Source organism: Alligator mississippiensis, chromosome 5 (genome assembly GCF_030867095.1).
Source record: "Alligator mississippiensis isolate rAllMis1 chromosome 5, rAllMis1, whole genome shotgun sequence".
Lineage (NCBI taxonomy): Eukaryota > Metazoa > Chordata > Crocodylia > Alligatoridae > Alligator > Alligator mississippiensis.
This window is the reverse complement of record NC_081828.1, coordinates 145,869,110-145,887,016: the sequence shown is the minus strand read 5'-3', so window position 1 is coordinate 145,887,016 and position 17,907 is coordinate 145,869,110. Positions and strand designations below refer to the sequence as shown.

The following is a 17,907-nucleotide window of genomic DNA, read 5'->3' as shown; positions in this document are numbered from 1 at the left end:
AGGAGGGAGAGCCCATTTTGTTTCTTTTTCAGCACATATTAGTTTTGTGCACTGATTATTAAAAATACAGCTTGCGTGTGATATCTAGACAACAAATTCCTGTGCTTTTTAATCTCTGCTTTGCTTTTCCAATACTATTCCAGTTTGATCTTACTTCTGATGATACAAAAAGATGAAAAGTTAATATGAAAATCTTACAATATTGGTAATCTTGTTATTAATATATTCTGGAAGCAAAATCCCTTGGTTTTGCTACACCTTCTTTGCTACATTCAAATGAAATTCTTCTTATTTGGATGAAAGGGAGGAAGAAATGTATTTTACTACTCAGAAAAGTCTTATCAACTTTACATAAAGGATAACTTTAAAACATTATAAACACATTTCTGTCATTTTAAATGTGACTAACTTTCTGTTATTTTGTATACAGATTAACATATGCCCCTTTGCTTTCAAAAATTTTGTTGCAGTTAGCTAAATCTCTTTTTCCTTAAAGCATGCTATAACGTCTTATGTAAATAGTTTGGAAATAGCCTTTTCACAGAATAGCTTTGCTCCCACCTATAGTAACCATGGCTAGGGACAGACATTCAAAAAGCCTGATCCTGAATTGATTCAATCTTTGCAGGTTAGTCTAACCTGGCTAGGGTGAACTGTTTTGTAACTGGACAGACATTTTCTCTGAACTGAGGAAATTCAGGCACATGTCTGCAGTGGCCCAGGCTAGAAGCCAGTGGGCGCTACAGCAGCCCTCCCTTCCCTTCCATAGTGCTGAACTGAAGGGGCCAGGCCCCAGCAGGACTCTCTGATTTGGGTGGTCTGCCTGCACCATCCCAAGCTTTTCCCCAGCTTGCTGCTCAAAGGGTGGGAGTGCTGCCAGACCTCAGCCCCGGGCTAGCACTCTGAGGCAAGGGGGTGTATGCAATGCATGCATCTGTTGATGATACGGAGCTTTTCAATCTCCCTCCCTGCTTCTTTATACTGTCTGCAGCAAACTGACAGGCGAGTAATCCAGCAGGGAGCTGATAACAGTGTTTTTACAGTTGTGCAAAGCTTTGGTAGCCAATTTGATTCAGAGGAGATTCAGCCCGATTCAGTGGTTGAATCTCCGAATCTGGATTGAATTGAAAGACCAATTAAAAGGTCTGAATTGAATTGGAAGCCTCCAAATTGATTCAGAAAAGACTTGGCGCTGCTTTGGAGATTTTGCCATAGACTAAACAGGCAGCAGACCTCACCAGGCCGGACACAGATTTCTCCGGCTCGTAAGTCTGTTATGGTGGGTGAAGGGAGGAGGGAATAGGTGTGGGGGAGGGAGGGATTGGGGCTGGGACAAGCTGCCCAACCAGGGTGGGGGGACATGGGATGTGGGCGCAGCAGTGCTGGAAGTGGGGACTATGCCCTGATGCCGCTTACCCAGCCGGGGGTTGGGGGTGTGATGCAGGTGCGGCTCACTCCGGGCAGAAGGGGGCAAGTGACATCAGGGCATAGCCCCCACCCTCAGCACTGCTGTGCCCGCATCCAGTGCCCCCCCCCCATCAAGCCCTGACTGGGCAAGTGGCGGTAGCACCCGTATCCCACACCCTCCGCCCTGGCTGGGCAAGAGGTGACAGCACCTGCCCTCCCGTAAAGTCTGCTGCTTGCCCAACCGGGGGGGGGGGGGGCGGGATGCAGGTGCCACCACTGCTTGTCCAGCCAGGGCGGGGGGTATGGGATGTGAGCACAGCAGCACTGGGAGCAGGAGCTATGCCCTGATGATGCCTCTTGCCTCCTTCCGCCCAGAGTGAGCCAAGCCTGCATGTTGTGCCCCCTCCCCCCGCCCGGCTGAGTAAGCAGCAACAGGGCATAGGCCCTGCTCCCAGCACTGCCATGCCTGCATCCTGCACCCCACCCGTTCCCCTCCCCCCTCACTGGCTGGGCAACTTGTCCCAGCCCCAGCCTCAGTCCCAATTGCTCCCTCCCCCATGCCCCTTCCCTTCCCCCTCCGCCCACCACAAGAGACTTACCAGCTGGATGCACCTGTGTCCAGCGTGGTGAGGACTGTTGCCTGTTTAGTCAATGGCTAAATCTCCAAAACAGTGTCGAATCTTCAGATCTGATTTGGCCAAATTGAATCAGGACAGTGATTCGAATCTCCAAATCAAATCACTGTCCCTCCAAATTGGCCAAATCCAAATCCGAAGCAAATACTTGCCACTTCACACAGGCCTAATGTTTATCACCTCATCAGCCAAACAATAGCCTCTCTCCATTAGTTGAAACTCTTCTTAAACAGCTTACTGGCTGACCTGTTGATTAGTTCCAAACAGCCCTAATCGGTCACTTTTCTGTCTGCTTGTCCCAGTGAAATTGGAGACACTCACATACAGAGACACCTCTCAGCATTAGCTAGCATACCACAAGCCTAGGGTCCATGGGGCTGGGATCTGTGCTGTAGGAGATAAGAGAGAGGGAAGTAGGGGAACCCTGCTTGTCCAGCAAGCAGTGGGGTGGGGGAGAGTAGGGCAGGGGGAAGCCAGGCAGACCCTGCTGTGCCTGCAAGTCTCTGCCGGAGCTCCAGCCAGGGAGCAGAGGGGAGGGGCCAGTTCTGCTATGGTGCAAAGAGCCCTGCCCAGTCCAGAGAGCATGCCAGGATGCTGGGGGTGTCTGGTTTATCTTAAACCAGCAAGGGGTCTGGAACAGACATTGCATAAACTGTTTTGAACCAAATCAGTCAAATCTGATACTACATTCAACCAGGTTTATCTCAAACGAGTTTCAGCCATTTTCAAGCTGGTTTATGTGCACGAAATGTCTGTTCCATTACAGGTTTTAAACAAGTTTCTGATCATGTAAACCGATTTATGTGTAATGTCTATACCTAGCCCATATGTTAATTTGTAACATTTGGTTCTAAGTGTAGCAGAATCAACTTTTGAGAACTCTCCCATGAGAATGGAAGAGAGACCCAAGAATCTCCCCATGCTGTCCCCTTCCCTTTCTAACTCAAAGAAAAAGAGTAACTACCCCTTGTCAAAATTTCCTTTTCCTACCAGATATGCAAAAAATTGATTAAGAAAAAGATATTCTTTGTGATCTAAAGAATAACATCCTAGTAAGCATATTAATAAACTGCTAGCATATATCACACATACCATATTTACTCAAATACAAGACAAGGTTTTTTCCCTCAATCAGGATGGGAGGGAAAGCCCCTCTCAACTTATATTTGCATACAAGAAAATCTCCTTAATGACACTGTCCATAATTAAATTGCTGCCAAAAGGAGTAGGTGCTCAGTAAAGGAAACCAATTATGAATTTGATTAAATGCCGCCAGCACTGAGTATGACTATAAAAATCAGCCCATATTGGGCAAACATACTGATGGGAACCTAGCACAATAATTGGTTCGTGTAGTCCATCTGAATAAGATATATGGTAGTGCTCATTGGGTGCTGCCCCCCTCAGTGCCAACTCTTTTTCAAGTCATGGTGAGCCACTACACTGAATACATTACAACTTCCTCTTAACTCTCACAGCTGAGCTGTGCCTTTCTTTCACATTTCCAGTAAGTGGAAATAATTCTTCACAAGCCTTAAATGTCCAGCAAACATCATCGAACAGGTCCCCAAACAGTTAATCCAGAACCCCTTTGTCACCCTCTCTCTTAACCTGCGATATATGTGTGGTCTCCACCTATGTAAGGTAGAGCAGGACCGGGCTACCCTGTGCCTCATCTGCATATTGTCACAACCCAAAGGTGTGATTTTTGTTTGTGTGCGTGCTTCGGCACCGCTAAATTATTTCCCGCTATTTGTCGCTTTCTTTGCACAGTAGAGTTCTCTGCTGCAAGAGAGAACTCTGGTGCAATGGGGATTTCCCGCCAAATTACAGCTTCTTTGCAGGGTGCATTTCTTTTGCATCATAGTGATACACGCTGCAAAGGAGTTCCCGCCATTTGTATTAGGATTCGTGCTACATTATTGGCCAATTCCTAATGTAGGCACACGTGGCGGCTAGCAATTGGCTTGCTAGCCGTACAAAAGGCTTGGATAGTTTCCGCCCAAGCCGGAGGTGGGAGGACGAGAGAGACTCTGTGTGAAGATCTCCAAGCGCTGCAGACCCTCGCGGACCCAACGCGCCTCCCCTAAGCAGGCAATAGAGGCAATAGAACCGAACCTACGGAGCTTTCGCTTCTAGCCTCTCCCTGTCGCCGAGCGCAATCCCAGACGTATCCCTTTCCTGTAACTTCGGACCCGCGGAGCCTAAGTAACTCTGGGGAAACTTTTTGAACCTAACCGAACCGGACCCGCAGAGCCTGAACAACTCCGTGGGAGCAATCGATTTGTCGTGTTCCTCTAGCGAGGATCTAAGCGGGAGCTGTGCCTGGAAACCTGTCCAGCCTACACCAATACCATCTTTGGGTGTAAGTAAACAATCTTTTCAATCAACCATTGCGCCTCCGTAACTAATTATAACTCGCGTGCGCTAAACCGCCCCGCGGTTCTCTCCAGCCCTGTGTGCTCGGGCTGCCAGCCACAGCCTGTGTGCAACGAAGACGGGCCCGGCTCGCCCCTGGCTCGCACAGGGCGACAGGAATGAGATCGGAATCGCCGCCGCACATGGCGACAAAGGTGGGATCGGGGTGTGGCCTGCACACATATCAATTTTTTGAGGATCCCAGGACTCATGACAAGAACACCTGGTTCCAGTCATGAGTGGGGGGCTAATTGGTACATGGATCCTTTGTGGGGGGGTATCTAGAGTGCACACACATACTGAACAGGGCCTTGAAATGCTGGTGACTCTGCTGAGGCCCAGTCCAATGAGTTATATGGTAATTCATAAACCTTTTGGCTTTGGATTAATACCATGCAGTTTGTACTATATGTACATAGTTTGTATATAGTTTGTAGGTACAAAAATGCTGCTTAAAAGTGTGTTTATGGAATACCTGTGCTAAAACTTGCAATAGTTTAAAAAAAAAAAAGGTAAAATGCATCAATTCTGGATGACCTAATTCGTTTACATACAAATTACTACAGGTATGTTTATTTCAAAGTCAGTGTACTCAAATCTGCCTCTTACTTCCATGTGCTCAGGGATAGCAGGGTCTGGCAGTAAGAAGGGTGGAAAGGGGCTGCAGGGGGAAGAAACTGGAGGGGGAGATGGCAAGGAGGCTACCTCACCCCCACATTTATTTTCCTTGCTGTCGCAGCGGAAGAGGGACAAATTCAAGGCAGACCTCCAATAATTAGATTCTGTACCTAGGAATTTATAACAAATTTATAAATTTTCCATATATAGAATCTAATGATTGATGGGCCATCTTATATTTGAGTAAATAAGGTAGTATGAAGAAAAATAGATCCTCAGCAAAATTTAATGTTATAAAGCAGCCCTTCCTGCCAGTTCCCACAACCCAAAATGAGTTAATGCAATGTTACAGTATAGCTTTCACACCTGGAAACTTGGGAATTTAAAAGGTATGATCTGTGTCAAGCAAATTTCAGTCTCCTGGCATATATATCCTATGCTATTTATACTCTGTGGCCACGTCTACATGAGACTCTTTACTGTGCAGTAGCGTAGTTTACTGCAAAGTAAGCATGTGCGTCTACATGTGTGCATCTTTACTGCACAGTAAACCTCACTAATTATGAGTAAATTTGCTATCTACAAATGCAAGTAGCAAATTTACTTTTGATTAATAACAGCACAGTAGTGCTTGTGTAGACACCTGACTGGGAGCAAATCTGCTCCTGGTCAGCCGGCCACCAAGGAGAGGGAAATTATTCCCTGCCCCTGGGAGCTGTCTGCTGCTGGGGCAGGATCTGCCAAAGGAGCCTGGGCAGAGACTATGGCTCCCTGCCCCAGCAGCAGGGAGCTCTAAGACCCCCACTCTGAGATCACAATTGAGGAGCAGAGGCTGAGAGATCCTTATCTCCCAGCCCCTGCTTCACCATCATGATCAGAGAGTGGGGGGTTTGGAGACCCTTATATCCCAGCGCCAGCTCCACAGTCATGGAACCAACACTGGGAGATAAGGATCTCCTAGTGCCAGCCCCACGACCACTGATCTGGTGCAGGGAGATAAAGGCCTCCCAGCCTGAGTACTGTGATCTCGGAGCTCGACTTGGGAGATAAAGATCTCCCAGGGCCAGCTGCACTGATGTGGAGCCGGCTCTGCGCAATAAGGGTCTCCCAGTGCCAATCCCACAACCACAGAGCTGGTGCTAGGAAAGGATCTCCCAGTGCCAGCCCCACAGTTATGGAGTTGGTGCTGGGAGTTCCCTGCTGGTGGGGACTGGGGACCCTGTTCCCTGCCCAGCTCCATGATCATGAAGCTGGGTGGGGAAACAGGCTAGAGAGCCTGTTCCCCTCTCAGCAACTTGAGTATGGAGCTGGGTGGGGAACAGGATGGGGAGCTTAGTCATGGAGCTGAGCAGGGAACAGGCTCCACACCATAACTGTGTGGCAGGGGCTGGGAACTATCCTGGTCAGGGGCAGGTTCCAGCATCATGCCCTGATTGGGTGATAGAGGCACAGCGCTTGGAAAGAACTACAGGGGTGAGGTAGGTCCCAGCCCCCTGCCCCAATCTGCTGGTGGGGCAGCCAGCAGTGAACTAGCTGCTAGATGCCCCACCAGTGGATCGGGGCAGGGGGCTAGGACCTGCCCCTCCCCTGCAGCTCTTTCCAAGTCCTCTGCCCCTGACCAGGGAGCCAGAGCCAGGAACTCCCTGACGCTGGGGCAGGGGGACATTGTCTGTGCCCTGGCAACAGGCAGGCCCTGGCAACAGGGTGTAATGTCCCACCCTCAACCAGGAGACAAATATTTCCTGGCCTGGTACTCCTGCCAGCCCCTGGGTTAGCACCCAAGGGGAGCCTAGAGCTCCCCCTGATGCTGGCAGGGGCCCAATGCAAGGTTGCAGGAAGCAGGAGCAGTTTGCTGCCAATCTGCTCTTGCTTCCCTACATGTGTAGATGCTTGCCCAGGAGTGTTTACTCTCAAGTATTTTGCTCATGAGTAAACTGATCCCAGATCAAATTCATGTGCCGATGCGCCTGGTACGTATGTGTATGCATATATAGGACATATATTTATGCATATTCAATGTATACATCTAGACATAAATGCATGCCTTTATAATACATGCATTGCAGCAGCCACATGTTAGAAGCATAGACACACTTGTGGAGAAGGAGGTCCCGTGACAAGCTAGATAAGGTGGTAAGAATTAAAACCTGGAGAGCACAGCCAAAAATTAATAAATAAGTGCATAAATGTCAAAATGGTTATGTTAAAGTCTAAGTAAGTGCTGAATTTTAGAATGATAAGTATATTTCAGCAATGCTTTTGGCACATTTGCATGGTGATGGGGTATTTCATGGCAATATGTTAACTTAATGCCATATTGAATTTAGAGGTTGTTGCCATAGAATTTGATTCCATTAAGCCAATTCTCAATCTTTTTAGACTCAGAAAGTGCCAGCTCTTAGCTTTTGTGCTCATGTTTTGATTACACAAAAATAACAGAGCAAGTCTTCTCCTGCAAATAACTCAAAAAGGTTAGAATGTTTGTGACTCTATGGATTCCTATTTGAAATTTCTGGGTTTATCTTCTGAATCACAAATGAGTGCTTGCATACCTAATAGTGTGTGGCACCCTGCAGCACCATTAAAAGGATCTCATGGCACCCTGGTTGAGAATCTGCATTAAGCTCTACTTCATGGAGAATGAACAATGTCTCTGTCTTGAGTTAGTTTATATTTATAACCAAGTCCTTTATGTTATTGCTGGAGGGAAAGGAACATGTTTCCACACTTAACTCAGCTACCATTAAAAAAAGCCCAATGAAGATAACAATCAGTGTTGCCTGATGGAAACTCAGTCAGCTCCTATGTATATCTTCCACTTAGTGCTGCCATTTTGTAGGTTATTCGGGGGGAAGGTGTGGGGGGAGGAGGAGAGGGGGAGTAACTCATTTTCTTTTGTTTTTGCATTGTCAATTTTTGCTTGTTGCTTATGTATTTTAAGTTATGCTGTAGTCTGAGCAGCTTGTCATTGAGCACTTTATTAATAATATTGAGCACTTTATTAATAATATTGTAATTTTCTATGGATTTAGTTTCATAGGTTTGCTCTGTTACATTGGGTGTATGTAGGCGAAACGGGGGCCCTAAATTGAAGCAGTGGGTTTTTAAAAACACTGCTTCAATTTAGGGCTGATTAAAACCCTGTGTCATGCACACACCCTGCTGACTTACCTGCCTCTCTGGCAGGGAGGGGAAGGAGAGCTGCTGGCGGGCAGAGCAGTCCCTGAGCTGCAGGGGGAGGCTGGTGCTTCTCTCCATGGCAGCGGTGGCCCCTGCCCACAGGCACCCTGCTCAGGCAGTCCCGGGGGGCACTGCAGCTGTGGAGGGAAGCACCGGGCCCCCGCACAGCTCAGGCAGGCAGGCAGGCAGTTCTGGGGGGGACAGAGGGAAATAAAAAAAAAATTTAAAATCAGGCTCACTGCTTTTCTTGGGTGGAGCCTGCTTTCCCGGGCTGCTGCCAGGCTGCCTGCAGGGCTTCCTGCAGAGCCTCTGAGCTGCACGGATCCTAGTGCTTCACTCCATGGCTGTAGGGGCAGCAAACTAAAACTCCTCAAAGGAGTTTTAGTTTGCTGTGCCCCAAGTCATTGAAGGTGCATTACATTGCTGAATTTCCTACAGCAACTGGAATTAATGCACAATACACCAGCCGTGGCATGCAAACATCGACACCATGAAAGTGGAGCAAAAGCATTTAGCCTGCTTTAAAGTGTCGTGCACACAAGCCTCTCATTTTGTCAACACATGGCCATGGTGTTTAACTATAGCTGATTCAAACAAATAGAGCTATATTCACTTATTGATGCACAAGGACAACTGGCTATAAAAACCTTTTCAAACTTTCAAATACTGCACTAGTGGAATATTGATTAAAAAAAGGTGAATATACATGATACAGATGATACACATGTATCTGTGTGTGTATGTATATATATGTGTGTGTGTGTGTGTGTGTGTGTGTGTGTGTGTGTGTGTGTATCATTGGCCAAGTACAGGAGTTAGGTATCTACCAGAAGAATCGCTGTTCTCCCAGTAGAAACTATGATTGTACAAGCTTTTAATTTCTCCTAGGGGAAATATGCCCCTTCCAGGAGAAAGATCTTCAGAGCAGTGTAGGGAAAGGTGGGAGCATTTTGCTACATTGGCAAGTATAGGCGAAGGGTAGGGGGCGTATGGGGGGGGGGCATGTGCCCCCCCCTTGAGATGGGCCCTCACTGGCTAGTGAGTGGGAGTGCTGAGTGAAGCACCAGCTGGTGATTGGCATTGGCCGGCACTGAGAAGCATTGGCAGCACTGAGAGAAGCGCCTGTGAAATACGAATTTTCATTTCCACCTGGGAGAAATTTTACAATCTTTGCATTCCCCTATGCTTGAAGAAGGGCAGATGTACCTGAAAGCTGGCAAATAAAGAAATTTTTTTTTGCAAATATCTAGTTGGTTTAATAAAAGATATCACCTCCAGCAAGAGTTCTGATTCCTTTTGCCTGTAGACCACCATGGCTACAACCTGCATCCAAAAAATATACTAGACAGACATAGGAAGCAAAATGGAAGAGAGAGTTATGCTTTCTGCTTCTACACTTCCAACGTTATTCTTGTGCCCTTGTGTAGTTTGTTAAAATGATATTTCATCAGGAGTCTGCTGTAGTTTCCCTACTTGTCTGATATTTTTTTCCGTTGATTCCTATGAGGTAAATGCCTAAAACTCCTTAATATTTGTCCTGTAAGAAGAACATTTCATATTGTTCCCATGTCCTGAAACAGAAAATCTGCATTTACTAGATAAAAAATAACTTCAAGATCCTTTATAATTTGCTCCCTCACATCTGCAATGAAATATCTGATTAGCCATAGACAGCTTGATAACAAATAGCCAATTCAATACATTCTAAAATTAACTAGTATTAGTTAGGAAGATACTAGGGAGATTATATTAAATCCAGGTTTATGGACTATACAGTAAGAAGTTGACTATGCTTCATTAATTAAAGAGTCATATGCACCTACCAATTGAACCAAAAAGGCATAATAATTGGCTTGTGCTCCAGGGAAAAATATTAGTTTAAACTTTAGGGATCAGTAGAAAAAATACTGCTGACCAAGCTTTAGATTATTTTAAAGCAATAAAGCCTGCAAGTATATATCAGGTATTCTGCAAACTAAAATTATTGAGTCACAGAGAACATTATTGATTTAATATATAGCAATTAAAATATATTACAGGGCCTGATTCTCATTTATTTAAGGCCCTTTTATGTTGCCAGAGTAGAAGGCAGGAACTTTAACGTAAATCAGATCCAGGTTCTTTAATTCTTATATTGTAAAGCAATTACAGTGTATTTACCAGGGGTGTGAAAAGCGGGCAGTATTTGATTTGGATTCGGATTTGGCCCTATTCAGGGGATAGTGATTTGATTCGCTGATTTGGATCACTGTCCTAATTCTATCTGGCCAAATCTGAATCGGAAGATTCAATTCTGATTCAGAGAATCGTAGATTCGGCCATAGACACAGCTTTATATCATTTTTCTACATACCTTGAGGTACCAGGCGCGGCTTGTGAATGCTGAGATGGTGGGGCAGATGGTGCATCCCATGGGAGTTTTTGGGGGGGAAGGTCCCCTGCACACTCGGCAGTGGACCCGGAAGCCCCCAGAGACCCAGGAGGCACCAGTCACTGAGCCAGGGGTGGGGTGGTCCCCCACATGCTCCACAGCAGACCTGGAAGTGGACTGGAAGTACTTCTGGTCCACTTCCAGGTCTGCCACCAAGTGCGTGGGGGACCCCACCCCATGCTCCTATGGAATGCTCCATTTGCCCCAGCATCTCAACATTCACAAGCCACACCCAGTACCTTGAGATACATAAAGAAAACATATAAAGCTGTGTCAATGGCCGAATTGTCGAATCTCTCCGAATCTATTCAGAGGCTTCTGATTTGATTTGGAGAGGTTAATGGGTCTCCTGATTTGGTTTGAATTCAGAGATTCAGCCCCCCAAATTGGGCCGAATCTCCCGAGTCAAATCAGTAATTGAAGCTTTGCACAGTCCTAGTATTTACTCAATTAGAAGACAAGGTTTCCCCACAATTTAACATGGGGGGGGAAAGCCCCTCATCTTACAATTCAGCCCAATAAGCAGTGGGGGGGCCAGGCAGTTTCTATGGTCCTGGACTCAACTCTGGGTTGGGGCCTAGGCTGGAGCCTGCACCACTTCTCCCTCCTTCCCCCACTGCTGCATTCCTCTTTACCTTTGCTCCGTGCTGGCCCCATGGCAGCAGTGCTGGCTCTGTGCTACTGCTATGGGGCTAGACTGGAGCCATACTCTATGCCCCATGCTGCAGCAGGGACCTAGCCTGCCAGCAAAGGTAGGGGAGGAGGGTTAAGGGGCAGGCAGGTGGTGAGATGAAAGGAAGGAAGGGGGGTGGGGACCTCAGGCAGTGGGTCAGAAGTGGAGTGGAGGAGAGAAAAGGGAAGGGGGAATTTAGGTAGCCTGAGGCTGCGTGGGGTGAGGGGGCAGGTGCAATGGAAGGTAGGCACAATGGAAGATAAGTGGGGGGAGGGACAGGCAGCAGGGGACAAGCTGCCTGCCTCTCGCATTGCCTGTCCCCTACCACCTGTCCCCCATCACCCACCATGGCCTGCCTCATTACTGCCCCCCGCTGCCTGCCCTACCACATGCATGCCAACTGCCTCCCCCACTCTGTCCACTAATGCTTGCCACATTACTGACTCCCTCATCACCTTTCTCCCCACCATCTGCAGTAGTAGGGAGGGACAAATTTAAGATGATCCTCTAATAATTTGATGCCACACATGGAAAATTATAATAAACATACATTTTCCATGTGTAGAATCTAATTATTGTGTGTGTGGGGGGGGTGTCCTCTTACATTTAGAGTTGCCTTGCATTTGTGCAAATACAGTAATTTATTATTTTTAAGATTTTCTAATGCTGCATATTTAAAAGTCATATACATTATCATGTTTAGAGCTCAAGTGAAAGCCTTAGTTATCAGCAAATTGTCTGTATGTATCCACACTCTCAGAAGATCAGCCAATAAACATTGGGGGAAAGCTAGTTAAGATTACATAACTGCTTTCGCAAATTGGACATCTGGTCTGGAAGCCAATTCAAGAGCATAAATATATGTATAGAACTCTGGGCAGTTGACTTTCTAGTGTGTTTTAGAGGCTAACTTATGTATGTATTCTATATTTTTTCATCCCCTCATATTTTACCATAGAAAAATAAGACTAGAAGGCAGTGTGGCAAAGTGGGGTCCCTGACTAGCCACAGGGCTAGTCTCCCCACCTGCCTCTGGGCACACCACCCACCTGTCTCTCCTGCTATGCCTTGATGGAACATAATTGAGTGTTAATTAGGCAGGAGGCTGCCCATTGTACACCCCAATACTGGGGAGGCTATCCACAGCTCCGTTCCACCCCTACACTGCAGCCCAAGCCTTGCAGATGGTATCTCAGGCAGTTGGCTCAACCGTCCCCTTTGCCCATTAGCTGTGGCCCCAATCATGGGACCTTCAGCTTCCATATAAGCCCTGGCCCCATCTCAGGCCAGCCGGGACCCTGAGCTTCTTTGCTCATCATGGGCATTCTGCACGGTGGGCCCCTGGCCCTTTTGACCCTTCCGGTCCTGGTCCCAGCATTGACCAGTTGAGTTCCTTGGTTGGGTTTACAACTCCTGCCTGCACTTAGGGATCAGGGTCCCCCGTTTCTGGCTTAGGTGCTCCTGGAAGAGTGCCTGGCCCTGCGAGGTCACTCCCCCAGCAGGCTCAGTAGCCTCCAGAAGCTTAACTGGCCTACTCTGCTCCTATGGAATATGGCCCACCTGAAGGTGAGGGCTGGGGTTAAGGCATCCCTACTCACCTTTCACCAGGGTGATAACTGGCCTGGCATTTCCTGGGGGCTCCCACACCACTGAGAGCCCCATCAGGCCACCGACTCCATGCAGGGTGCAGTTTTAGGTCATACCCAGGACCAGAAGCCTCCAAACCATCCCCTTCAGCTCCTGCCCTTACCTTCAGGATGTTGCATGCAGCCATGCAATGTTACTGCCTGGCCTGCCAATGCCAGCAGTGAACTGCCCTGTTTATATAGGCAACCTGGGATCTAACCAGGGGTCCCCACTCGCCATCCCCACCACCGAGACCACTGCAGCCACCTGCAGATGGTCCCTGCTCAGCCTGCCCTCGCCTCCAACATCACTGTGGCAGCCTGTATGTGGTCCTCGCTTGCCACCATCACTGTCGCCACCTGTGGGTGTTCACCATGCTCCCTCCACCCCCCAGCCTCCAATGCCATGCATCGTTCATGGATAAGCTCACAACAGAGCTATCATCATGATCTGAATCTTGACCTGTTGAATATTCCTGTTGCCTCCCTTATTACTGGGCGGGGTTGGTTGATAATGACATTGTAGTGATGTCTTGAGACCAACCATATCTAAGTGAATGTATAGAAAACTGACAGTTCATACAGAATATACACAGATTTATTTTTGAAGACTAAGAAGCTTTTCCCTTGTCCTACATGAAGGCCATCCTTTTTTTAAAAACCACCAACAATCATAAAAAGAATAAAGATGGTTTCAATGCCGCAGAGGACAGAAAACCCCACAGTTTCTGGATGCTCTTTTCTCATTGGAGCAGACTTTACAGCTTGATCTTGGGGACAAGGAACCTGTCACAACCTCAGAGCTTCCAACATCACCTAAGACAGCAGTGGGGCCAGCACTTAGGGAAGAACCTCAGTCCAGCAGTTTCTGTAGTTGGACATCTTCCATACAACTTGTTTCTCTGGGATAGACAACTGGGAATAGCACACAGAAGAAGTAGGAGAAAGGACAAGGTTTAAATCAACAGCCTTCTGGAGCATGAGATTGGGTTATGGGCACACGTTTTTTTCCTTGGAAAGATAGAAATTAACTAATTACAGAGAAACACAGCTATTGCTGAAGCTGATTCTCAACACTGATGCTTGCCCCTGTGCTGAGTTGAAAATAATGATGATTTTCAGATGTTTAGTTGGAAGAAAAGGATGTTAAGGAATTGCTGTAAATAACTGATGCTGATTATCTAGCCTACTTTCAAGTGGCAATTTCCCTGCCGCCCCCCCCCCCAAAAAAAATCACTATTCTGAGCATTCTTTTCTAGCAGGATGAATCCAATTATATGATGCTCAACACCTCAAGAAGAGAGAATAAGAGCCATACAATCAGAAGTATCACCTTTACACAGACATGGCAACAAGAGGAATTTAAGCCCATGATGAGAATCTTGCTCTATCAAGATGTGCAATATTTGGACACAGATTTCTTGCTTGGACTAATCACATCAACTGAGCTGAACAGCAGCCAGTATCCAGGCTGATAAACCTGCACTGTGTTGGGTGCAGACCTGTCAACTACATTGACAACACAATTAACTACCTAGACCAACACTAAATCAGAAAATAAAATTAGAACTGATGCATAAAGGCAATTTTATTTCCTAAGGAAAAAGAGCACTGACAAAAGGGAGATATCAGAGTTCTCTTTGATTTACCCCTAAGACTGAACACACTGGCAGAGAACAGTTGAGTTGCCCCACAAGTCATTTCAGTTCTGATGTGATCTGGCTGGATATCCCAGGGTGCATTCAAAGAGTGTGTATCCATAACAACAATGCTCCATGGAAAATAACGGTTATAACTGGACTATATTTTTTGTTTTGTATTGTGTAATTAAAATTCCCAATACAGACTTAATAACCATAAAGTTGTGAGTTAGAAAATACTGTTTAAACATGGTAGCTCCTCTAGGAAGATCGATAATCCAATTGCTCAAAATCATTTTCTTTTAAACACAATTGAATTCAGACAACAGCACACATTATAAAGCAAGTCCAACAGCCAAAACATTTGAATCAGACAAGTGAAAATAAAAGCATAAGAAATAAAAAAAAATTCACCACTGATTATTTATGTATAAATATACCATAACTTACAAGGGCTCTATGAAACACTCTGTACTAAGGAGCAACTCCTATTGCATTAAATTAAAATTTGTCCTGGGTAAGGCATGCTTAAATAAGGACCTAGAGAATTTTCCTGGAACTCACATAAAAGAGTTTCCTTGAGGATTATTCATAAACTATATTTTAGTTTCAGACATAATTATCTGCTCTCCTATCACTTGACTACAAAATGTACTAGGAAGTACTACCATGATCTTTCAGATTGCGAAGAATCACAGCTGGAAGGCTATGAGACTGCCACCCTGTCACTAACGAGTCCTCTGTTTTCTTAACGTGGGCCCTGATTATGAGCGAAGGTACTTTCAGAAGCAGGTCAAGAGGCAGAAAAGCTGAAGAAATAAAAGAGGTAGATATTGTATATACAACCATAACATAAGCTTTTAGGTTAGGCACAGACATTCAAAAAGCCCAAGGAGGAAACGATCTAAGTTACACAGTTTTTTTCTAAGCTGTGTAGTTTGGATTGGTAGTGAACAGAACACACATTTGCCCTTGGGGGCAGAGTGGGGGAGGGGCAAATTTTAGGCCAGGTTCTGCCATTTTTAAACCAGTCTGTGTGTGCCGAACTTCTGTTTTGTTATAGGTACAGACCGGTTTTGTGTGCTAAATTCCTGTTCTGTTATAAGAATAGACCAGTTTCTAATTACTTATGCTGGTAAAAGTGTAATGTCTGTACCTGGCCTTAAAGAACTTGGAAGGTTAATGTAGGGTGAATGTGGTTGTAGTAAACATAAAATTACCTGGTCTTGGTCTTGATCCTGGGCCTCCAATATAATCTCTATAAAACAAAGATTTTTGATAGCATTCAGCTTCAAAGTCAATGATTATAGAGGAAACAAAGTATCCTCATAAACCTTCACACGCCTTTCCTTGTCTTCTGCCTTCCATCTATACCACAAGCCCTTGGCTTAATCCAGCTGCTGCAGCTGCTTAGCTTGTAACTAATAGTTTAAAGTAATTTTAAGCACTTCACTGTATAGATATGAAAATACACATCTATACATGTACTCCGGGTGATAGCAACAGAAAGAAAAAAAAAGCCAAGGCTGTTTGGGGAAGATAAGAACAACAAGGTGAAAAGAAATGGCATATAGCACCTTGCCTCTCTCCTGGTGCAACTACTTCTATGCAAAGAATTTCCTTGTCTGATCCTAGATCCAAAACAAAAGAGAACAAGACCATGAATCTTCACACAGTTGTCAACTGGCTATATCAGAATGAAAAACAAGAATCTTTCATTTAAAAGTCTTTGTCAAGCTATATACATTATTATCAACCCCAACTGTCCAAAAATCATGAGTCAGTCTCCAGATGTATTACAATATTGCCTTACAAATAAATTTAGGGGTGTGTCATTTTGACTTCTGATTTTTAACCCTTACTGTGCAACAAATAAGAATCAGCCCCAGATCTTCAGCATTTAAAGCTCTCATTAATCTACTAAACTACATACTGTTGTCTTCATCTGTAGATCTCTAGCCACTTTATATAAATAGATATACATTATCATTCACAGATGGTAAATACAAAAAAACCCAGCAGCGAATGAAGCAATTTGCACTGGTAGCACTCTTGTCTAGAGGATAAAAGATATTTGCGTTAAATATTATTACTATTACCACCACTGCCACCGCCATAGGGCCTAGGAAGCCTGGTCATTGACTGTTAGGTCTGAGAACATAAACAGAGCAAAAAGACGGTCACTGCCCCAAAAAGCTTCCAATTAAAGGCAAGAGACAACAAATGTATATAGACAGATGAGATGAGAAAATAATGAGACAAAACTGGGCAACATAATGGGGAACAGACTCAGTAGACCAGCAGTATAATCACTGAACTGTTTTCTAGGCAGGGAAAGATCCAGAAGACTATGGTGGTATGGCTGCATCCCCTTTTGGCTGTGTGCTACATGCATAAGTAGCTCTCTAAGCTCATCAGGTGGTCCGTGTAGGCTCTTGCTGGAGCTCCATGAAGCTCTGAAACCCAGGGGGTGAGTGATGACAACCTTCAACTCCTCCTCTTTCCTATGAAAAATTCAGGACTAGAGGAAAAGGGAGGAGCTCAGAGGGACGTGAAGTACAGCTGAAGGAGCTGTACCTACCCACTCTTCATGCCTTTGCTGGATTCACCAAAGCATCAGTCAAAAAGTAAATTTGAAGAGTTTGGACCATGAAAGTGAAGACAAATGTATATTGCTGTGATAAAGAAGGGGCAACCAGCAAATGGATGTACAGAGATGGGTGACATGTTGAAAATGATGAGGGATGGGGGTGGTGTTTTGGGAAATGATGTTTGCAGCACCATTTTAAATGGATATGGGCAGGACAAGATTGCATTTTTCATAGCCAGAGAAAAAGATGTTGCAGTATTCACAGAAATCTGGGGAAGAGCTTCAGCTGTATAGATGGAAAGGAAAGACAGTACTTCAGAGATATTATGCAGAAACAATTTTCAAGATATAGCCTGAATGTGAAGAGCTGGAGAGAGGTTTGGGGCATGAAGGTGACCAGTATTAGGTAGGATGATGGTATTGTCTACAGTGATCAAGAAAGGATTTCTTCAGTAGGACGTACTTGGAGGTGCAGAGAGAAAGAATTTGTTTAGTTTATATTAAGTTCTATCTAGCCAAAATTTCTCCAGCTTACTTATGAGACTAGCACATGGCATTGTATCAAAAGCCTTATTACAAGTCCAAATGTGTTATATCATTTTCCCTTATCCACCAAACCAGGAAGTCAAGTTGATTTGACATTACTTGTTCTTAAGCTGGAAAAGAAGAGCTGTTTAGCTAGGAAAATGG

At 45.4% G+C, this 17,907-nt stretch overlaps 1 protein-coding gene across 2 annotated transcripts in view; it reads right to left on the bottom strand.

Moving 5' to 3' along the window:
- The window catches only part of NEK10 (NIMA related kinase 10), a 201,407-nt gene that overhangs the window by 26,043 nt on the left and 157,457 nt on the right, over positions 1-17,907 (bottom strand). Inside the window, exons 30-31 of one of the 2 annotated variants that reach the window (XM_014603021.3) lie at positions 15,848-15,885; positions 15,296-15,436 (exon numbers count right to left, since the gene is read on the bottom strand). In XM_014603021.3, coding sequence (XP_014458507.2) covers positions 15,296-15,436; positions 15,848-15,885 — 179 coding nt within the window. The remainder of the gene's footprint in view (positions 1-15,295; positions 15,437-15,847; positions 15,886-17,907) is intronic. The other variant, XM_059728843.1, reaches the window with a different exon arrangement.